At 46.7% G+C, this 24,656-nt stretch overlaps 1 protein-coding gene across 1 annotated transcript in view; it reads right to left on the minus strand.

Moving 5' to 3' along the window:
* Positions 1–1,407: 1,407 nt before the first annotated feature.
* GPD1L (glycerol-3-phosphate dehydrogenase 1 like) overlaps positions 1,408–24,656 on the minus strand; it is a 55,022-nt gene continuing 31,773 nt past the window's right edge. The window contains exons 6-8 of the mRNA XM_075316646.1: positions 14,894–15,127; positions 11,321–11,427; positions 1,408–1,557 (exon numbers count right to left, since the gene is read on the minus strand). Coding sequence (XP_075172761.1) covers positions 1,461–1,557; positions 11,321–11,427; positions 14,894–15,127 — 438 coding nt within the window. The 3' untranslated portion in view covers positions 1,408–1,460. The remainder of the gene's footprint in view (positions 1,558–11,320; positions 11,428–14,893; positions 15,128–24,656) is intronic.

Below are 24,656 nucleotides of genomic sequence, written 5' to 3' on the forward strand. Positions count from 1 at the left end.
CACTCCGCACAGCGTACGCGATGTGACGTCATTGTATCTGCTATGCCTCACAATGAATGGTGTTAGACGGCGTAGCACAGTCCTTCATCAATGTATTTACAGTTATCTGCAGATAGCGAGGATATCGGGACTTGTGAGGCGACAGTAGATGGACGGCGGGGAGGGCATGGTGCAAATGTTTTCAGCTCTTTGGCTGTCTTGGGCCATGGGCTAGACTGGACAAACCAGAGGGACGGATTTGGTTTGGACTTTGAGCATCGTTTTTATAGAGTCTAAAGGAGAACTAGTACAGGTCATGAACAAAAAAAAAAAAAAAAAAAATGAAAGTCCACACTTATGGAAAAAGGTTTTTGTTTTCCTTTCACACACACACACAAAAAAAAACAAAACACCACAACACAACATGGATGTGTGAATGTGGCTTTAGGCTTGATTTACACTTTTTTTTTGCTATGAAGGACACATACTGGTTATAAAGAAGCGTATTTAAAAAAAACAAACAAACAATGGAATTGCGCTAACAAAAGGCACCTGACTAAGCAAACATTATGCAACTTCTTGTCCATTAAAAGTGCAGATTTACTGTAGACGAAATAAATCACACAGACACGAGCAATATATTCCATTTGGTTTAATAGTGCAATAACGTTATGTTGCACAGTTTATGTTTAGAAATGGCACATTCTCCAATAGCAAAGTTATAATGTAACAGACCAAATGCCCTTGTAAAATATATGTATCTATAGTAAGTATTAATACCCAGAATACACACAGTAAATGGAAAAAAGATGACACTTTTCAAATATATCACAGTAGTTATAGGAATAAAATATTGTATAAAACAAAAGCAATATTTGTATTGTTCTAGAGCAAAATGTGAAGGGATAACCACAGAAACACAATGTAACCAGTGTGATTGGAATAAAGCAAGAGCTCATATTTTGTAGAGGAAACAAGCAGATACAGTATGTAATACTTTGTAGAGGAAACAAATTAGGCGTTTGCATCTACAGCTATGGCAAGGTCATACATCATATACATCCAAAATATGGCTTCTGGTTTACATGAATTGTCGTTAATACTATGATTTTATTAAAGATATTGCATGTATATATTGTGGAAATTGTATAGGCCATGGAATAAATGAAGCAGAAATTCTTAAGGCTAGAGTTCCAGCTTTGTATGAACTGGCCATTCTTAACACTAGACAGATGTGTAAGCGGCAATGGAAATCTACCATGTGTGAATATAGCCTTACTCTCAATTTCTTTTCATGATCGGTGCAAGAAAATGATTCTTTAGTGCCAATATGTAGCAGTGATTCCACAATTCATAGATTTAACATATTCTTAATTTTGTGCGTTAGTGGAGGCGAGGCTCCAGAAGTTTGCAGCATAAAAGAATTTGATATTTGAAAAAAAAAAAAAAAAAAAAAAAAAAATTGACATTCATAATCCACACTACATATGCTCAGGATGGCTCTGCAGGCAGGAAATCACCTCTTCTACCGGTTTACCTTCATAACAAATTCGATAAACAGCGGTAAAAAGTGGAAATCTGCAAAGCAAAAAAAGGTAGAAATATTAATTTTATTCGTTTCGTACTCTGCTGTAAGACACAGGAGCAGACTAGGGCTGTAGGGAAATGTATACAGTGAGGAATTTCTGGTCCATGTAGTCCCACTGAAAGAATGATGCTGGTAATGGTAACCACTATGGAGAATACAAATAATGTTAAAATAAAAAAAGGACCAAATATGACAACATATGAAGTAACAGCAGATGACATTCTACATCTTTTCTCTAATACAGATCATCCACAAATCACATGATTTCTCACAGTATAAGAGTATATACACAAGACGTCTGTTAGACAATGGCGTACTCTCCAAACTCTTAAGACAGAAAACAAGTCAGTAAAGTACTGGTGTTTTTTTTCTCTTGAATCGGCTTTTTTGTCATCTTTGCAATTTGTTTCTTGTAATGGCAAGACACTGGCATTTTCCAAGTGTATAAACTAGTGAACAGCTGCCTGAAGACTGGTCAGTTCACTTCTTTAAACCACTTCACGTCTTTAGAAATGTGATGCGGTTAAGAAAGGATGAACATATGCATAGCAAGTCATTTTTACACTGCAATGCATATGTTCATTCTTTCTAACATTCTTTATAGCTTTTTCAGGCAGTTTACAGAGTGTAACTGAAAAAGATGCAGAGTGCACATACCGTAAAGATTAAAATGTGTCTAACTACATATGGTACCCAAGGAGACAGCCACAATAAGTTAAGGGGAAGGCTGAGACTTGCATAATTATCAAGAAACAGCAACTGAGGTAAGATGGATTCTTGTGTATTATGCAATACTAATTCCATAATACACAAGAATCTATCTTACATAATTATCTCAAACATAAATCTTGTGTTTTAGTTCATTCCTACCCCACACAGTGGTCTCTACCAGCTGAGAAGCAAATAGTGAGATAGTAATCAGGCCTGACTTCAGTCTCTACTTCCTTAAGGCCCTTTTACACACTGCAACATCGCTAGCGATATCGCTGTAACGTCACCGGTTTTGTAACGTAATCGCGACATTGCAGTGTGACACACGCATCAGCGACCTGGCCCCCGCTGGGAGGTCGCTGATCGCTACAAATCTTTCAAGAACATCTTTTAGTCCTTTGTTTCCTGCTGCGCAGCATGCATCGGTGTGTTTGATACCGTTACAACAACATCGTTAGCTACTTAGAACCCAGCCCGTAGGCGTGCTACAGCGCTCCCTTTCCCGCCCCCTCATCTCTGATTGGTGGTCGCTGTTGCCTTCTGATTGGGGGTCGCCAATAAGATCAACAATTGGAGCTGAGGGGGGCGTGTAAAAAGGACACCTAGGTGGCTTCAGCGCCAAACACCACGCCCCTAACATAGGTGTGAGTCGTCAAATAGCTGCTGTGTGATACGCCCCCAACGACCAGCGAGGTCGTTCTGCAGGTCCGTATCGCTGCTGCGTCGTTGGCCAGATCTGCCTGTTTGACAGCTCACCAGCGACTGTTTAGAGACTTTCCAGCGATCCCGGCCAGGTCGGGATCGCTGGTGGGATCGCTAGAAAGTCTCAGTATGTAAAGGGTCCTTTAAAGAGCCAAAGCAATTATCACTAAATAAGAGAATTTTTATGCCTTTGTTTCCTTTTACTCCATTAAGTGTTCTTGGGGGTGATGGGAATACTGTGAATAGTAGATGACCCTATTACTTCTAGGTAAAAGGAGGAAAAAAAAAAAAAAAGTTGGCACAAATCATCTAAAAAAAAATAAATAAAAATAAAATAAAAAATTAAATGGTCACAAAAGTGCTGGACATTTTTTTGTCTTAAAAAAAAAAAAAAATGCCCCCAAAAGTAAGCTGGGCTTTAACACTTAATTAACTATGAGTACTTCACCACCAAGAAGGAAAAGAAGGGAATTTTGTTTACTTACCGTAAATTCCTTTTCTTCTAGCTCCAACTGGGAGACCCAGACAATTGGGTGTATAGCTTCTGCCTCCGGAGGCCACACAAAGTATTACACTTAAAAGTGTAAACCCCTCCCCTTCTGCCTATACACCCCCCCGTGCATCACGGGCTCCTCAGTTTTGGTGCAAAAGCAGGAAGGAGGAAACTTATAAATTGGTCTAAGGTAAATTCAATCCGAAGGATGTTCGGAGAACTGAAAACCATGAACCCAGAACAGTTCAACATGAACAACATGTGTACACAAAAGAACAACAGCCCGAAGGGAACAGGGGCGGGTGCTGGGTCTCCCAATTGGAGCTAGAAGAAAAGGAATTTACGGTAAGTAAACAAAATTCCCTTCTTTGTCGCTCCATTGGGAGACCCAGACAATTGGGACGTCCAAAAGCAGTCCCTGGGTGGGTAAAAGAATACCTCGGTAATAGAGCCGTAACACGGCCCCTTCCTACAGGTGGGCAATCGCCGCCTGAAGGACTCGCCTACCTAGGCTGGCATCTGCCGAAGCGTAGGTATGCACCTGATAGTGTTTCGTGAAAATGTGCAGACTCGACCAGGTAGCCGCCTGACACACCTGCTGAGCCGTAGCCTGGTGCCGCAATGCCCAGGACGCACCCACGGCTCTGGTAGAATGGGCTTTCAGCTCTGACGGAACAGGAAGCCCAGAAGAACGGTAGGCTTCAAGAATTGGTTCCTTGATCCACCGAGCCAAGGTTGACTTGGAAGCCTGCGACCCTTTACGCTGGCCAGCGACAAGGACAAAGAGCGCATCCGAGCGGCGCAGGGGCGCCGTACGGGAAATGTAGAGTCTGAGTGCTCTCACAAGATCTAACAAGTGCAAATCCTTTTCACATTGGTGAACTGGATGAGGGCAAAAAGAAGGTAAGGAGATATCCTGATTGAGATGAAAAGGGGATACCACCTTAGGGAGAAAATCCGGAACCGGACGCAGAACCACCTTGTCCTGGTGAAACACCAGGGAGGGGGCCTTGCATGACAGTGCAGCTAGCTCAGACACTCTCCGAAGTGACGTGACTGCCACTAGGAAGACCACCTTCTGCGAGAGACGTGATAGAGAAATATCTCTCATTGGCTCGAAAGGTGGTTTCTGAAGAGCCGTTAGCACCCTGTTCAGATCCCAGGGTTCTAGCGGACGCTTGTAAGGAGGGACTATGTGGCAAACCCCCTGCAGGAACGTGCGTACCTGCGGGAGCCTGGCTAGACGCTTTTGAAAAAACACAGAGAGCGCCGATACTTGTCCCTTAAGAGAGCCGAGAGACAAACCCTTTTCCATTCCTGATTGAAGGAATGACAGAAAAGTGGGCAAGGCAAATGGCCAGGGAGTAAAACCATGATCAGAGCACCAGGATAAGAAGATCCTCCACGTCCTGTGGTAGATCTTGGCTGAAGTTGGTTTCCTGGCCTGTCTCATAGTGGCAATGACCTCTTGAGATAACCTTGAAGCCGCTAGGATCCAGGACTCAATGGCCACACAGTCAGGTTGAGGGCCGCAGAATTCAGATGGAAAAACGGCCCTTGAGACAGCAAGTCTGGTCGGTCTGGTAGTGCCCACGGTTGGCCCACCGCGAGATGCCACAGATCCGGGTACCACGACCTCCTCGGCCAGTCTGGAGCGACGAGGATGGCGCGGCGGCAGTCGGACCTGATCTTGCGTAACACTCTGGGCAGCATTGCCAGAGGAGGAAACACATAAGGTAGTCGAAACTGCGACCAATCCTGAACTAATGCGTCCGCCGCCAGAGCTCTGTGATCTTGAGACCGTGCCATGAATGCCGGGACTTTGTTGTTGTGCCGAGACGCCATGAGATCGACGTCCGGCGTTCCCCAGCGGCAACAGATCTCTTGAAACACGTCCGGGTGAAGAGACCATTCCCCTGCGTCCATGCCCTGGCGACTGAGAAAGTCTGCTTCCCAGTTTTCTACGCCCGGGATGTGAACTGCGGAGATGGTGGAGGCTGTGGCTTCCACCCACAGCAGAATCCGCCGAACTTCCTGGAAGGCTTGCCGACTGCGTGTGCCGCCTTGGTGATTGATATATGCCACCGCCGTGGCGTTGTCCGACTGAATTCGGATCTGCCTGCCTTCCAGCCACGGCTGGAACGCCTTTAGGGCTAGATACACTGCCCTTATCTCCAGAACATTGATCTGAAGAGAGGACTCTGGCTGAGTCCAGGTACCCTGGGCCCTGTGGTGGAGAAAGACCGCTCCCCACCCTGACAGACTCGCGTCCGTCGTGACCACAGCCAAGGATGGGGGCAGGAATGATTTCCCCTTCGACAGAGAAGTGGGAAGAAGCCACCACTGAAGGGAGGCCTTGGCTGCCCGCGAGAGGGAGACGTTCCTGTCGAGGGACATCGACTTTCTGTCCCATTTGCGGAGAATGTCCCATTGAAGTGGACGCAGATGAAACTGAACAAAAGGAACTGCCTCCATTGCTGCCACCATCTTCCCTAGGAAGTGCATGAGGCGCCTCAAGGGGTGCGACTGGGCTCGAAGGAGAGATTGCACCCCTGTTTGTAGTGAACGCTGTTTGTCCAGCGGAAGCTTCACTATCGCTGAGAGAGTATGAAACTCCATGCCGAGATATGTCAGTGATTGGGCCGGTGACAATTTTGACTTTGGGAAATTGATGATCCACCCGAATCTCTGGAGAGTCTCCAGAGCAATGTTCAGGCTGTGTTGGCATGCCGCCCGAGAGGGGGCCTTGACAAGCAGATCGTCTAAGTAAGGGATCACCGAGTGTCCCTGAGAGTGTAGGACTGCTACCACTGTTGCCATGACCTTGGTGAAGACCCGTGGGGCTGTCGCCAGGCCGAAAGGCAGTGCCACGAACTGAAGGTGTTCGTCCCCGATGGCGAAGCGCAGGAAGCGCTGATGCTCTGGTGCAATCGGCACGTGGAGATAAGCATCTCTGATGTCGATTGATGCTAGGAAGTCTCCTTGGGACATTGAGGCGATGACGGAGCGGAGAGATTCCATCCGGAACCGCCTGGTTTTCACGTGTCTGTTGAGCAGTTTTAGGTCCAGAACGGGACGGAAAGATCCGTCCTTTTTTGGCACCACAAACAAGTTGGAGTAAAAACCGTGACCCCATTGCTGAAGGGGGACAGGGATCACCACTCCTTCTGCCTTCAGAGTGCTCACCGCCTGAAGAAGAGCATCGGCTCGCTCGGGGGGCGGAGATGTTCTGAAGAAATGAGTCGGGGGACGAGAGCTGAACTCTATCCTGTAACCGCGAGACAGAATGTCTCTCACCCATCGGTCTTGGACATGTGGCAACCAGGCGTCGCAAAAGCGGGAGAGCCTGCCACCGACCGAGGATGCGGTTTGGTGAGGCCGAAAGTCATGAGGAGGCCGCTTTAGGAGCGGTTCCTCCGGCGGTCTTCTTAGGACGTGACTTAGACCGCCATGAATCGGAGTTCCTCTGACCCTTCTGTGGCCTGTTGGACGAGGAGAATTGAGATCTGGCTGAGGGCCGAAAGGACCAAAACCTCGATTGTACCTTCCTTTGTGGAGGTCTGTTTGGTTTGGACTGGGGTAAGGACGAGTCCTTTCCCTTGGATTGTTTAATGATTTCATCCAGTCGCTCGCCAAACAGGCGGTCGCCAGAAAATGGCAACCCGGTTAAGAACTTTTTGGAAGCAGCGTCTGCCTTCCATTCACGTAGCCACATGGCCCTGCGGACTGCCACCGAATTGGCGGATGCTACCGCCGTACGGCTCGCAGAGTCCAGGACAGCATTCATGGCGTAGGACGCAAACGCCGACGCCTGAGAGGTTAAGGACACTACTTGCGGAGTAGAGGCACGTGTGACTGCATTAATCTCAGACTGACAAGCTGAGATAGCTTGGAGTGCCCATACGGCTGCGAATGCTGGAGCAAAGGACGCGCCAATAGCTTCATAGATGGATTTCATCAGGAGCTCTATCTGCCTGTCAGTGGCATCCTTGAGTGATGCACCATCTGCCACTGCAACTATGGATCTAGCCGCCAGTCTAGAGCCTGGAGGATCCACCTTGGGACACTGAGCCCAACCCTTGATTACGTCAGGGGGGAAGGGATAACGAGTGTCATTAAGGCGCTTAGTAAAGCGCTTATCCGGAAAAGCTCGGTGTTTCTGGACTGTATCCCTGAAGTCGGAGTGATCAAGAAACCCACTCCGTGGACGTTTGGGGAACCTAAAATGGAATTTCTCCTGTTGAGAAGCTGACTCCTCAATCGGAGGAGCTGGAGGAGAAAGATCCAACACCTGATTGATGGACGCTATAAGGTCGTTTACTATGGCGTCCCGTTCAGGTGTATCAAGGTTGAGAGCGGTGTCAGGATCAGAGCCCTGATCTGCCCCCTCCGCTTCATCCTCCAGCGAGTCCTCATGCTGAGACCCTGAGCAGTGTGATGAAGTCGAGGGAATTTCCCAGCGAGCCCGCTTAGTCGGTCTGGGACTGCGGTCCGTGTCAGAGTCCTCACCGTGGGACCTATGAGTCGCCCCAGGAGCACTTTGCTGCTCCAACCGAGGGGGGCCTGGGGTCAATGATTCAACTGTGCCCGGGGCCAGTGTTACCGGTCTGGACTGCAAAGCTTCTAGTATTTTAGCAGACCATTTATCCATAGACTCAGACAGTTTGTCAGCGAATACTGCAAACTCTGTCCCTGTCACCTGGACAGTGGCAGCAGGTGGTTCCACCTGGGCCGGGGGTTCCACCAGTGGCAGAGGCTCCGGCTGAGTGAGTGTCACAGGGGCCGAGCATTGCACACAATGAGGGTAGGTGGAACCTGCAGGTAGCATAGCCGCACATGAGGTACAGGTTGCAAAGTAAGCCTGTGCCTTGGCACCCTTGCTTTTTGCGGACGACATGCTGTTGTCTCCCCTTAGAGCAATCAGTGAGGGTATATAGCCAAAAGCAAATAGTGCAGCCGTATAGAGTAAATGTATACAAAATAAGTATATAAATATACACTTCGGCACCCAGGGGGCCAGCACCTAGTAACAGGTGCGGCTTACCGACCGCCTGCAGCGGTTGTGTGACCACCAGATTCCCTGCCCGGGCCTCCCAGAGCTGTGGAGCTCGGTGTTGTCTCCCCTCTGAAATTCTCCAGCGTCTGAAGTGCTGACAGGAATGGCTGCCAGTGTTCTGAGAGGAGGAGCGAGCCGTGGGCGTGCCTCAGAAAGTGCGGGAATCTGGTGCCCCACGGTGCTCAGTGAGGGGGGAGGAGGATACAAAGTATGCTCCAGCCCTCAGCGCTGACGTCCAGTGCAGCGTCCCGCCCTTACCCCTGACTGGCAGGCCCGGGGGCGGGAGTATGCGGTACTAGGCCGCAAAAGCCGGGGAGTAAAGTTATAAGCGCGGCCGGCAAACAAGCGCGGTCAGCGCGGTAGTCCCGGCGCACCAACACACCCAGCAGCTGCTGCAGCGTCCATAACACAGGCGCTCTATGCGCCGTCCCCAAGGGGACACAGAGTACCTCAGAGTAGCAGGGCCTTGTCCCTGATGATACCCGGCTCCTGTCCAGCAGATTCCCCCAGGGGCTGTGGAGGGAGCACGGTCCCAGTGCCTGGAGACCGATTAGGATCCCACTTCACCCAGAGCCCCTAAGGGATGGGGAAGGAAAACAGCATGTGGGCTCCAGCCTCTGTATCCGCAATGGGTACCTCAACCTTAACAGCACCGCCGACCAGAGTGGGGTGAGAAGGGAGCATGCTGGGGGCCCTGTATGGGCCCACTTTTCTTCCATCCGATATAGTCAGCAGCTGCTGCTGACTAAATTGTGGAGCTTGCGTGCATGTGTGCCTCCTTCGCACAAAGCATAAAAACTGAGGAGCCCGTGATGCACGGGGGGGTGTATAGGCAGAGGGGAGGGGCTTACACTTTTAAGTGTAATACTTTGTGTGGCCTCCGGAGGCAGAAGCTATACACCCAATTGTCTGGGTCTCCCAATGGAGCGACAAAGAAGTAATGGAGTTAGGGAAAACACAGGATTTAGATATATGTTTATGATCGGAAATTAAAAATGAGAACAAAATTTTCAAAACATCTTTATTTATTCAGTTTTTACTATGAACGCCATTGTGCAAAAATACCCACATTTGCACGACTTGGCAGGTTATCAATGAAGCCATTAATTGTTGGCCTAGAAATTTTCTGCCATGCTGAATCTCTTGGGCGCACAAATCATCACGATTCGCTGCTGGGAGCTCCACTAGCACTTGCCTATCAATGATGTCCCAGCTGTGCTTGATGAGAAACAAGACCACAAACTCTGTAGGCCATGGTAGCACATTTAGGCCATGCAACTGCTTACAGTAGAATGAGCAACATGTGGCCTCACGTTGTGTTGAATAACAGTTTCCAGGACACTTTGGAGAAATGGCTGTATTGATGGTTCCAAGATCAAATCAATGTAACAGTGAGCTGCTAGTGTACCAGAATTGATGACTAGAAGTGTTCGGCGACTGTAAATTCTGTCAACTTACATTGTAATCTTTGAAGTAGGACTGGTGTAACGTCTCCTGGTGAAGACCTCAATGCTATTATGTTTCAGAGCAATACAACAATGGAGGCTGGCATTGAGGTCTATTCTCTTTGTCCATCTATTGCTTTTATGCAACGACAGCTGGAGATCACATGGGCAATGCCATGAAGAGGCCTTCACAAGGTAATGTAAAATAGAGGAGTAAAGCTGGGCTCAACTGCATACAAAAGGAGAGGTACTTAAGGGAAAAAGGGAATTCTAAATATTATAGCAAATCCCAAGCACACAAATGGAAATGACACAAAGGTAATGCAAATGTGATTTATTAGACTATCTGCAAAAAGAATCGCCACTACCGAAGCAGAGCAAAATCAACGTTTCGGACGGTGTAGGCCTTTATCAAGGATTTGCGTGTCATGGAATCATGCATAGAACGAAAAAGAAAAGTCAAGGGACTGTAATGAACGTGCGGCGTCTTATTTTCAGCAGTAAGCTGCAATAGCCAGGGAGGCGTAGATAAGAGTTGAGACAGAGGAGAGATTGCCTTAAGACAGCCAGGAGTGGGGACAGGGTCCCAGAGGACGTGGGTGTCAGCAGGGCAGGTCTCACCTCTTATCTACGCCTCCCTGTGTCTCAAGAGACATTTTTCAACAACAGCGCCAGGCCACATGTTCCTCATATTACTGCAAGCAGCTTGTGTGACCCATCTGTGCTACCACAGCCAGCAGCGTCACTAGGCTTGTCTCCCATCCAGCACATTTGGAACATCATTGATCGGAAATAGAAAAGTGAGTTGTCAGCAGCAGATCTTGAGGATTTGCATATGCAAGTGAATTCAGCGTGTGCATAACAATCCCCAGACAATTAATAACTTAATTGATAGCAGCCATGGAGTATGTGCATATGGCATTTCTGCCGGCAGTGCTTATTCTCTACACCGAATTAATAGAGATATTTTGAAAACTCGGTTTCCATTTTCTCGTCATTTGCATATCATTTAAATGTCTATTGATCCTGTGAGTTTCATAATTCCACGCTTTTCCTTCATGTTGGAATTCCAATTTTGGTGAGTGTAGAATGTACTGCCATATCTTTAGGTCAGTGTACTATATATACAAGCATCTTTAATGATAAGTCTGTAGTATGCTTTATGGTGAAGGTTTGTGCCTAACTGGTATGATCCAAGTACAGCCCTGGCATGCCCCTTGCAGGAGAACCCTGGCGACTAGCGGACACAAACTGACAAATGATAATTTCGCACATCCTTGTAGTGTTAAAAGATTGCAGCAATATCTCCATTTACAAACAGGCACAAAGAGTATCTGTTCACTTACTTATCTACCAAGCCCTTCTGCTGCAAGATACGGTACACTTCTGCGGACGTCTGAGGTCCTTGTAACTTTTGTCCGTTCAGCATCTCCTTTTCAAGTTCCTCTATACTCTACAGCACAAGAACACAATTATAGTTAATTCTGGAAGGCACTCCATGCGGGTTCGATACATCTATACCGGTAATACATAAAGCTGCAGGTAACAGATGTAAAGACCGGCATAGTAACTAAACTTAACTTTGAAGAAGTAGGAATATTTGTTTTGCGACACACAAGGTGTGGTGCTAGATCCAAGGGCTTTACCATTTTTTCCCAAGCAGTCTCACAGCTGGAGAGCTTTGATAAGACTCAAACCAACAGAAATGTATGATCACACAGGGAAAATGCAGCTTCAGCACAGAGATGAAATGAATCTCTTCTGTACTTAAAAGTCTAGAAACCCATGCAGAGATATGCACGCTGATTATACAAGGCAAGCTGTGAGTTTACCAACAAATAGCGTAGGTGGGCTTCGCGGCAACATTCAGACGGCTTTACTTATAAACTGGTACAGGGCATGGATGTGTTTGTGAACGGTGGCAAGTGTTACTGCTTATAATTATGGCTCTGTGACTCAAAAATCTAAACGCTGTGATACTGAAGCAACTGTAGTAGTTTTATCCACATTTAAAAGGGAATCTGTCAGAAGGATCAACCCTCCAAAGCCCTCTACATGGGCATCCAGGTCATAAGAAGCTGCATAAAGTGATATCTTAGGCTATGTGCGCACGTTGGGTATAGTCACTACAGAAATTCCTGCAGCGATATGAAGAGCACACGTGCGCTTCAAATCGCTGCAGAAAATGTCCGTAGTGAAATAAAAAAAAAAAAGCCAATTCCATGCGCTCTGACTGCAGCTCCTCCCATAGACAGAGCAGGGGCTGCAGGCAAAGCGCACGGAAGAAGTGACATGTCACTTCTTATAACGCGCGCTTCGGGCAGCAGCCGAAGCGCTGCACTCTAAGACCCCACGTGCGCACGGCTCCTGCATAATCTTCATAGATTATGCAGGGGACGCAGGACGCATGCAGTTACGCTGCACTACAAAGCGCAGCGTAACTGCATATAATTACGCAACGTGCGCACATAGCCTTAATCCCTTCATCACCTTGCGATTTTCAGTTAATTTTTTTGTTTTGGGTTTTTTTTTAGTTTTTTTCTTTACCATATAGTATACTGAAAAAAAAATTCCAAAGTGTGGTAAAATTGCAAAAAAAAAAAATAAATAAAATAAAAATAAATATATATAAAAAAAAAATAAAAAAAAGTGCAATTCCACAATTGTATGACACCCCAGGTCAGTACAAGTACGTGGATAGCAAATAAATATCTATCTATATCTATCTTATTACTTAAATGCTAAAAACAAAATTCAGAAGTTTGTTAAAATAAAAAATTAAAAATAATTCACTTTTGGTGTTATTTTCCAAGAACTGTGATGGCTTATTATTTGTTGTCAGAGCTGACAGTTTTACGGATACCATTTTTGGGTAGATATAATGTTTTCATTGCCTCTTATTATATTTTTTTGCAATGTTGCGGCAGCTTCAAAAATTTAATTCTGGCATTTTCAGTTTTTTTTTGTTACACAGTTTACCAATCAAAATTTAATCTTATATTTTTCCAGATTGCATTTTTCTGAAAGTAGCGATAAAAAAATAAAATAATAAAATAAAAATGTGCTTTTCCTCATCGTTTTATTCTTTATTAGCATTTCTCCATATTGCGGAAATGATCATGTCCTATTCATGACAGCTCGCAGACGGCACTCACAGGAAGAGCGTCATGACAGACAGAGGGGTTATCAGATGACCCCTGGCTGTTAAGAAAACCCATTGGTGCTCCTTGATCATATCATGGGAGTGCCGATGGGAACAGAGAATGGCTCGCTCACAGCCGACGCAATCCTAAATCAAACTGTCAGAGACTGACAGCGGGATTGAACTGGTTAAAAGCCGGGGAGGATCCCTTGGCTGTTAGGCCATGTGCCCACGGGAGAAAGTAACTGCGGATTTTGCTGCGGAAAACCCGCGGATTTTCTAGATTTTCCAGATAAATCCGCAGGTTTACGCAAGTACAGAAACTCTCCATGTTATCCTATGGAATTTGGGGAGTGCTGTATCAATGCTGCGGTATTTGCGGCTGCGGACAATGCTGCGGATTTCCCGCAGCTGCACGTAACTGCATGTCAATTATTCATGCGGAATTCTCTGCGGATTTCCTTCCTTTCCACTATGGAGATACAGGGCGGGAATTCTGCAAGAATTCCACACAAAATCTGCACTGTTTCAGGAGGTTTACAGCAACAATTCTGCAGCAATGGATAGCTGCGTATTCCGGGGAGTTGCTGCATGAACCTGCGGAAATAACTGCAGAAAAGTCTGCAGGTACGATCTCCCGTGGACACAGCCTTAGAGGTACATGTTGGCTGATCAGATCCCCTGACACGTGCAGGGAAATAATAAAAATGCCTTTAAAACACTAAAAAAGCAGGGAACAGGCACTGACAGCGTGAGAGCGGCGGACGCTGGTAACAAAGGTAAATATCGGGTAACCAAGGGAAGGGCTTCTTGGTTACCCGATGTTTACCGTGGTTCCCAACGTCCGCAGAAGCCGGCTTCCTGCTGCCTGCACGCGTAGCAGAGTACACATCGGGTAATTAACCCAATGTGTACTGTGGCTAGGTGTGCAGGGAGCCAGCTCTAAGTGATGTGCGCTGGTAACCAAGGTAAATATCGGGTTGGTTACCCGATATTTACCTTAGTTACCAAGCGCAGCATGCTTCCATGTGTAGCGACGCTCCAGCGATCCCTGCCAGGTCAGGTTGCTGGTGGGATCGCTGGAGCGTCGCTTAGTGTGACATCTCACCAGCGACCTCCTAGCAACTTTCCAGCGATCCCTATCAGGTTGTATTGTTGTTGGGATCGCTGGTAAGTTGTTTAGTGTGACTGGGCCTTTAGGAGGGTTGAGATCCTACTGACAGATTGCCTTTAACACAATCTGCCTCATAACATCAAGCAGTGACTTCTCACAGGTCAAGCTTTTGTCTGCCATGTACTCATTGTATCAATGTCAAACCTGTGTCCTCAAGAAGAATGAAAGAGTCTTGAAACGCAAAGGAATAGAAGTGTCAAAAAAAAATAATAAAAAAATATTATATATTTCAAAAGGCATAAACACCGACTCCTGTTTTAAAAGCCTGCTGGTTTGTTCCCCTTAAAGACTCAATCTTGATCATCTTCTTTAGCATTCGTTCCATCTTATAGAAAGTAGACCAGGAATGAAAGAGAAAAAGTTCCTTTGAAAAAGGTCCAAGAGGACACCAATACACAACATCATTATCCATGAAGTCTAAATTATAATTGTGAGGTTGATATATAGCAAATTCAGCGTGATGTTTAAGAATGTTCTAGTCATTTATTCAATTGATTTACTTATTTTAACACCATTAATTTAGCTGTGGAGGAGATTTTTTAATGCTTTAGCTTCCAAATTCCAAGAACTAACTGTATGGGGGGAGGACACACAATTCAATACCTTGCGAGTGTTAACAAATGCCTCAGCCACTTTCCGATTACGTCCTCCATAGCAAGTGGTAATGAGATCGGCAACTCCACAGCTCTCCAAAAATGTAGAAGTGGAAACTTGACCTTTACAGAAGATCTTCGCAAACGCGATCATTTCCATGAGTCCGAGACGGATAACAGCAGCTTTCGTGTTATCACCACACTTGAGACCATCGCAAAAGCCGGCACCTACAGCCACAATGTTCTGTGTAAAACAGGAAAGAAAATAGACTTTTGTAGTCAATGTACACAAACATAGCGGCTATAAAAAGTCTACACACCCTGGTTAAAATGCCAGGTTTTATTCATAAAATTAAATTAAATATTACAAAGAAGAAGAATTTCAGAAATCTGTACAAATACATTAAAAACATACAAAATAAATTGATATATTTTGTTGGGGGAATATAAAAACAAGAAAACTAAAATAATGTGGATGGAGAAGTATGAAATCCGTCTTATAATATAGAACTTGGTTGTGTTTTGAACTAGACAATCACAAATATACTCATGTTACATAGTAATGAGTGTAGTTATTATTTCAGGGTTCCTGATTAACGCCATATAAAGTTTAGCGGTTGTTGTATTGTCCTGACATTTTCTTAGTTGCATTTTACAGAAGAAACTACGGTCTGACAACAGGTTACAAACACAAGAAAACGTCAGAAGGGTACAACATTTTTTCCAAGATATGTCATGGAACACGGATCATGGGAATTTATAGATATTAAATCACTGTATGATCGAAACTGTCTATAGATTTAGCCAAAAACTACATCGAGTATACCAAAACCATGTGGGAAAATGTGTAATGGCCTGATGAGACCAGGGTTGAACTTTGTGGCCCTAATTCCAAAAGGTATGTTTGGCACAAAGCCAACAGTGCTCATCACCAAAAGAACACCATACCCACAGGAGGCAGCATTATGCTTTAGGGCTGTTTTTCAGCAGCTGGAACCGAGAGGTTAGTCAAGGTGGAGGGAATTATGAACTGTTCCACATACCAGTCAATTTTGCACCAAAACCTTCAGGCCTCCTCTAAAAAGCGGCAGAGAGACAAAATTCACCTGTCAGCACATCAACCTTAAGCATACCTCCACATCAACAAAAGAATGGCTTTGACAAAAAAAAATAATATGTTTTGGAGTGGGCCAGAGAGCACCAAATCTTAATAAATGAGGGCATAAATTGCCTGAAACACATGAGCGCTATATTGCGGAACTGGACCACTTATTGGTTGTCATAACTGTCACCTGCGTGCCTGCTGCCGTTGCCTGCTTGCAGCAAACCGCTTGTCTGGTTTGTCGCCTCAGTCATCGGTGGGTGTACCCTCCTTGCAGTGTCCAGAGTGTGTGGGTGTGATGGCCAGCTTAGGGAGTAGGCGTGACCGGCTAATTGGGCGCAGCCTAGCGTCTCCCATGCGCTACGACGGATCGGAGCATGCTCGCTCGCAGCATCAGCAGGGAACGGAGTCAGCTGGTTGGTGGGGCTGTGGTGACCACCTGGCTTAGTCAGTCAGCTAAAAACTACCAGCCAAAGAGAACACTAACTAACCAGGTAGAGCGCCAGGCCACGTCCACTGGGGTCCACATCACGCCCACCAAGCCAGTCACGGCCACTAACTTCCAGTCCCCAATACCACAAGTATGCCCTTCGACCAAGGTTTCACACCTTTGGATTACGTCAGAACTTTGAGGATTTTTTAAAATTAATAAAAATTGGTGAACAAGGAAGTGTGGGGAAGGGGGTGGTGCAATAATATATAGCAGTGGTTATCTTTGATACTTTTTATGAAGAATCCGGTTTAAATTATAAGTCCTTCAAAAATCAAAAGTTTGGTCGTGAGTTTTCAACATAGGCAAGGGTGATTTTATCCGTGTACTGTATCAACTGACAGTATAACACAACTTTACTACAGAAATGAAATGTGGATTATACAGTGACAAGAAACCAGTCTTGACAGACCTCCATGCATCACAGACACAGGGCTTTTCTCAGCTCTCAGCCACAATACAGTGGAACCTCAGTTTACAAGTAACTTGGTGTGCGAGTATTTCACTATACCAACAAAGCTTGCTGTAAATTAGTAACTCAGTTTCCGAGCATGCTTTGCTGTACGAGCAAATACTCACTGCACACACTTCCGCTTCCGTACTTTCACCGCACTCTGACCCGCTCTTGCAGTCCACACAAACACTATGCTCACCTTACCTTCCGTTCCCTCGCCGGCCTCTTGGTTCTTGTAGTTCGCCGATACAGGATGTGTATGCCGATGTGTATTGGGTAACCATCGTGACAAGGGAGGAACTTCCGCTGTCAGACGCTTCTCAAATTAAAGAATGGACGTCTGGAACACCAATGGTGTGAACAAGGTGCAAGACTCAAAAATATACAACTAAACAATAGGACAAAGAGTTGCACAAGAGTCAAAATGTATAAAGGAATAATGAAAGGCAAAACTGCTATGGGAATACTAGACAGAATACAATGGCCTATCTGTGAAAGTGAAAAACATGAAAATGCCATCTGCAGTACTGCTATAAATAATAGGAATGAGAGCCGTTTAGCCATTGTATTGATCAATGCAAAGGAGCCCCAAAACCAAACGCCAAGGTAATCTCTATTTTTGTGGTCCCTAACCTATGTGTAACCTCACCTGCAGTTAAAAAACTTACTCTGTATGGGAAGCAAAGGACCAAGCTATATATATGAAACAAAACATATATATATTTTTCACTTTTTTCAGATAGTCCATTGCATTTTTCAGTCTAGTATTCCCATAGCAGTTTTGCTTTTCATTATTCCCCTATACACTGTGACACTGGTGTGCAACTCTTTATCCTATTGTTTAGCCGCTTCTCAAAGGCAGCGGAAGCTCCGGCATCGGTCGCGATGTTTACCAGATACACATCCTGTACCAGGCGGACTACAAGAACCAGGAGGCCAGTGAGGGAACGGAAGGTAAGGTGAGCATAATATATGTATATGTATATGTGTGTGTGTAAGTGTGTGTAATGGCACAATAGGGGACCAAAATGGGACATTGCACAAGTTGTGGAACGAATTGTCTGCATTGCATTATTTCCTATGCAAAATCTTGCTTTGCTGAACGAGTAACTTGGTTAACAAGCAGACTCCCAGAATGGATTGTTCTCGTAAACCAAGGTTCCACTGTACAAGCAATTCTCAGCCTTCCTCCTCTCGTCTCAGGTCTATCTGAATGCTCCAGTTTCAGAACTTTCCTCTCAGGGGTCTCTCTCCAGTCTTGTGTTTTCTCTTTATATACGCCAATGTCTGCCTCCAAGCAACCTCTAACTATCTCGCCCAACTGTCCATTAACTAGCTCCAACTCCTATATTACCTATCTTTCTCCAGTGGCCTGTGTAGTCTGGGCATGCTCAGTACGATCTGTCACATGCACCATCCAGCACCGCATTCCCTCTACATATATTCAACTGGCAAGATAGAAAGCATAACAATACACCATTATTATATCATATACAGTGCCTACAAGTAGTATTCAACCCCCTGCAGATTTAGCAGGTTTACACATTCGGAATTAACTTGGCATTGTGACATTTGGACTGTAGATCAGCCTGGAAGTGTGAAATGCACTGCAGCAAAAAAGAATGTTATTTTTTTTTTTTTTTTTTTTTTTAAATTGTGAAAAGTTTATTCAGAGGGTCATTTATTATTCAACCCCCCAAACCACCAGAATTCTGTTTGGTTCCCCTAAAGTATTAAGAAGTATTTCAGGCACAAAGAACAATGAGCTTCACATGTTTAGATTAATTATCTCTTTTTCCAGCCTTTTCTGACTAATTAAGACCCTCACCAAACTTGTGAACAGCACTCATACTTAGGGGTGCTTCACACACAGCGAGCTCGCTGCCGAGATCGCTGCTGAGTCACGCTTTTTGTGACGCAGCAGTGACCTCATTAGCGATCTCGCTGTGTGTGACACTGAGCAGCGATCTGGCCCCTGCTGTGAGATCGCTGCTCGTTACACACAGCCCTGGTTCGTTTTCTTCAAAGACGCTCTCCCGCTGTGACACACAGATCGCTGTGTGTGACAGCGAGAGAGCGACAAATGAAGCGAGCAGGGAGCAGGAGCCGGCGTCTGGCAGCTGCGGAGGCTGGTAACTAAGATAAACATCGGGTAACCAAGGTGGTTACCCGATATTTACCTTAGTTACCAGCCTCCGCAGCTCTCACGCTGCCTGTGCTGCCGGCTCCGGCTCTCTGCACATGTAGCTGCTGTACACATCGGGTTAATTAACCCAATGTGTACTGTAGCTAGGAGAGCAAGGAGCCAGCGCTCAGTGTGCGCGGCTCCCTGCACACACAGCTAAGCGGTGTGCGCTGGTAACTAATGTAAACATCGGGTAACCATACCTGATGTTTACCTTAGTTACCAGTGTCCGCAGCTTCCAGACGCCGGCTCCGTGCAAGCGCAGCGTCTCTTGCACGTCGCTGCTGGCTGGGGGCTGTTCACTGGTCGCTGGTGAGATCTGCCTGTTTGACAGCTCACCAGCGACCATGTAGCGATGCAGCAGCGATCCTGACCAGGTCAGATCGCTGGTCGGATCGCTTCTGCATCGCTAAAGTGTGAAGGTACCCTAAGTCAACATGGGAAAGACAAAGGAGCATTCCAAGGCCATCAGAGACAAGATCGTGGAGGGTCACAAGGCTGGCAAGGGGTACAAAACCCTTTCCAAGGAGTTGGGCCTACCTGTCTCTACTGTTGGGAGCATCATCCGGAAATGGAAGGCTTATGGAACTACTGTTAACCTTCCACGGCCTGGGCAGCCTTTGAAAGTTTCCACCCGTGCCGAGGCCAGGCTTGTCCGAAGAGTCAAGGCTAAGCCAAGGACAACAAGGAAGGAGCTCCGGGAAGATCTCATGGCAGTGGGGACATGAATTTCAGTCAATACCATAAGTAACGTACTCCACCGCAATGGTCTCCGTTCCAGACGAGCCCGTAAGGTACTTTTACTTTCAAAGCGTCATGTCAAGGCTCGTCTACAGTTTGCTCATGATCACTTGGAGGACTCTGAGACAGACTGGTTCAAGGTTCTCTGGTCTGATGAGACCAAGATCGAGATCTTTGATGCCAACCACACACGTGACGTTTGGAGACTGGATGGCACTGCATACGACCCCAAGAATACCATCCCTAAAGTCAAGCATGGTGGTGGCAGCATCATGCTGTGGAACTGTTTCTCAGCCAAGGGGCCTGGCCATCTGGTCCGCATCCATGGGAAGATGGATAGCACGGCCTACCTGGAGATTTTGTCCAAGAACCTCCGCTCCCCCATCAAGGATCTTAAGATGGGTCGTCATTTCATCTTCCAACAAGACAACGACCCAAAGAACACAGCCAAGAAAACCAAGGCCTGGTTCAAGAGGGAAAAAAAATCAAGGTGTTGCAGTGGCCTAGTCAGTCTCCTGACCTTAACCCAATTGAAAACTTGTGGAAGGAGCTCAAGATTAAAGTCCACATGAGACACCCAAAGAACCTAGATAACTTGGAGAAGATCTGCATGGAGGAGTGGGCCAAGATAACTCCAGAGACCTGTGCCGGCCTGATCAGGTCTTATAAAAGATGATTATTAGCTGTAATTGCAAACAAGGGTTATTCCACAAAATATTAAACCTAGGGGTTGAATAATAATTGACCCACACTTATGTTGAAAATTTATTAAAATTTAACTGAACAACATAACTTGTTGGCTTGTAAGATTTATGCATCTGTTAATAAATCCTGCTCTTGTTTGAAGTTTGCAGGCTCTAACTTATTTGCATCTTATCAAACCTGCTAAATCTGCAGGGGGTTGAATACTACTTGTAGGCACTGTATGCAGTACAACAGAATAAAGGAACAACGGTGCTGCAGTTATACACACACACTAATATATGGATGTATGTATGTATATATAATTATATTATATTATATTATTATATATATATATATATATATATATATATATATATATATATATATATATATATATATATATATATATATATATATATATATATATATATATATATATATATATATATATATATATATATATATATATATATATATATATATATATATATATATATATATATATATACACACACACATATATATATATATACACACACACACACATATACATATACACACATCACACATATACACATACATATACCCACACATATATACGTACACAGATATACGTATATCTACATGTATATGTATAAAATATATATATATATATATATTGTGAGGTAGCGCGGTCGGCTGCGCAGCAGAAGACACGGGATCCAGGCATTAAGTTTCACAGCACACGGTGTTTAATGTCCAAACAAAAATCCACAGCAATATATATGTCTCTCCAGCAGAGACTCAGGGAGTTGTGATCACTCCCTCACACCCGGCACACCTGCCCCTCGTTCCTGTTTCCATTTAACCCTTCCTTCAGCCTGTAGGGAAACAGCATTAACCCTAGAGTGGATTTACTTTCTATCATGGAGTGAGCACAACCGGGGCGAGACATACCGGCCGTCATAGATAACCCCGGTCACAGTCTCACATACCCCCCCCCTCAGTTCAAGCGAGCGGGGTTGAACTCCTGCCAGCAAACACGGGCCGCGGGACAAGGCATCGGCGTTGCCCTGCAACCTACCGGCCCGGTGTTCAACCGTAAACCGGAAGTTCTGCAGAGAAAGGAACCACCGGGTAACCCGGGCATTCCGTTCCTTGGCGGACCTCATCCAGACCAGTGGAGAGTGATCCGTCACCAAGCGAAACTGCCGTCCCAGCAGGTAATAGCGTAGGGACTCCAAGGCCCACTTGATCGCCAGGCACTCCTTCTCCACTACGCTATAATTCCGCTCGGGAGGGGTGAGCTTCCTACTTAAGAAGGTGACGGGGTGTTCCTCCCCCTGAACCACCTGAGACAGCACTGCCCCCAGGCCGACCTCTGAGGCGTCAGTCTGTACTATGAACTCCTTCCGGAAATCAGGGTGTACGAGAACGGGCTGTCCGCACAGGACCCCCTTCAGGGCCCGGAAGGAGTCCTCGGCCTGCGGAGTCCAGCGTACCATGACGGACTTCTTGCCTTTGAGAAGGTCCGTCAAGGGGGCTGATAGTCCCGCAAAATCCTTTACAAACCTCCTGTAGTACCCCACGATACCCAGGAAGGCCCTAACCTGCTTCGTGGTCAGGGGTCTAGGCCACTTCTGGATCGCCTCAACCTTGTTAATTTGGGGCTTAATCACTCCTTGGCCTATCACGTAGCCCAAGTAGCGGGCTTCCGTGAGTCCCAACGCACATTTCTTGGGATTGGCTGTCAATCCGGCTGTTCGAAGCGCGTCCACCACCGCTTGTACCTGTTCCAAGTGGGTCTGCCAATCGGAGCTGTAAATAATGATGTCATCCAGGTACGCTGATGCATACGCCTGGTGGGGTTCCAGCACCAAGTCCATCAACCTCTGGAACGTGGCCGGAGCGCCATGTAACCCAAAAGGCAAGACAACATAGTGGAAGAGACCCTCCGGCGTAACAAAAGCGGTTTTCTCCTTGGCGGACTCCGTCAGTGGCACCTGCCAGTACCCCTTGGTCAGGTCGAGCGTGGTGAAATATCGCGCCTGTCCCAGCCTATCAATCAGCTCATCCACCCGGGGCATGGGGTAGAGATCGAACTTGGATATTTCGTTCAATCTCCTAAAGTCATTGCAGAACCTTAAGGAGCCATCGGGTTTTGGTATTAGGACAATGGGACTAGCCCATTCACTCCGGGATTTTTCGATGACCCCCAGGCGTAGCATTGTCTTCACTTCTTCTGATATGGCTTGTCTTCGAGCCTCCGGCACGCGGTATGACTTCAGGCGTACCTTCAGGTGGGGCTCGGTGACAATGTCATGTCGTATCAGACTGGTCCTACCCGGCAACTCGGAGAAGACATCGGGGTTCTGCTGAACCAGCCGTCTGGCCTCTCGCCTCTGTTGCTTGGTGAGGGCTTCTCCGATCCTTACTTCCGGTTCGTCCTCTCCGGAGGTCGCTGAAGCCGGGAGTGAACGACCCGAAGAGGAGGGAGATGGGGGAAACTCAACCATCAGGCTTTCCCGTTCCTGCCACGGTTTTAATAGGTTGACATGGTATATTTGTTCAGGTTTCCGCCTACCGGGCTGCAATACTTTATAGTTAACCACCCCGACTCTTTCCTTTATCTCGTAGGGGCCTTGCCACTGAGCCAGGAATTTACTCTCCGCCGTGGGGATTAATACCAACACCCGATCCCCGGGTTTAAAGGTCCGCACGGTGGCTTGTCTATTATAGCGGCCGCTTTGCGCGGCCTGAGCCTCCTGTAAATGCTCCTTCACAATTGGCATGACCGCGCTTATGCGGTTCTGCATTCCTAAAATGTGTTCAATCACACTTTTATGGGGGGTGGGCTCTTGCTCCCATGTTTCCTTTGCCAGGTCCAACAATCCCCGAGGATGTCGCCCGTATAACAATTCAAAAGGCGAAAACCCCGTGGATGCCTGTGGCACCTCTCGGATGGCAAACATCAAATAGGGAAGCATCATATCCCAGTCCTTCCCGTCTTTGGAGATCACCCTTTTTAGCATGGTTTTCAGGGTTTTATTGAATCGTTCTACTAACCCATCCGTCTGAGGATGATACACAGACGTACGCAACTGCTTGATCTGGAGTAGCCGGCATAGTTCTTTGGTCACTTTAGACATGAATGGGGTCCCCTGATCCGTAAGGATCTCCTTGGGCAACCCCACCCGGCAGAACACAGAAAACAACTCCCGAGCTATAAGCTTTGCCGCAGTATGTCTGAGAGGTATCGCCTCTGGATACCGGGTGGCATAGTCAACGATCACTAGGATGTGTTGGTGCCCTCGAGCGGACTTTACGAGGGGCCCCACCAGATCCATCCCTATCCGTTCAAAAGGGACTTCTATAATGGGTAACGGCACCAACGGACTGCGAAAGTGGACCAGTGGTGCGGTAAGCTGACACTCCGGGCAGGTTTCGCAGAACCGTTTTACCTCCCCAAAGACCCCGGGCCAATAGAACCTTTGCAATATTCGCTCCTGCGTTTTCTTGACCCCTAGGTGGCCACTCATCAGATGTTTATGAGCCAAGTCGAGGACCCGCCGGCGATACGGCTGGGGAACCACCAACTGCTCCACCCCCACGCCCCGTATTTCATCTACCCGGTAGAGTAAATCCTGTTTAAGAGCGAAATGGGGGTACCTTACCTGGGCACCGGGCAGCTGGGCCACCCCGTCAATTACTAACACCCTATTCCGGGCATGTATTAACGTAGGGTCCTGGAGTTGGGCTGTCCCAAACGCATCCGGGGATGCCTCCAAGTCCGGGATGGGCTCGACCGTCTCAGCCTCTCCTGCCAATACCTCTAGGGGCGACCTATCGGGTTCACATTCTGTCCCTATCATGGGGACCCCTACGGCAGGTGTCCCGGATTCAGGATTGTAGGGCTCAGGCCCCGGACTGACCAATATCGGAGGGGATCTAGGGGTTCCCTTCCATAAAGTCCAAAAATAGGGCAGATCCCGTCCTAGGATCACGTCATAAGGAAGAGTGTTAAGCAGTCCCACCTCATGTTGCACCTGACCGCAAGGTGCTGTGATGGTGACAATCCCCGTGGGATAGTCTCGGCGGTCCCCATGTATGCAAACCACCCCCACGGTACGTCCTGTGG

This window comes from Anomaloglossus baeobatrachus, chromosome 6, assembly GCF_048569485.1.
Source record: "Anomaloglossus baeobatrachus isolate aAnoBae1 chromosome 6, aAnoBae1.hap1, whole genome shotgun sequence".
Lineage (NCBI taxonomy): Eukaryota > Metazoa > Chordata > Amphibia > Anura > Aromobatidae > Anomaloglossus > Anomaloglossus baeobatrachus.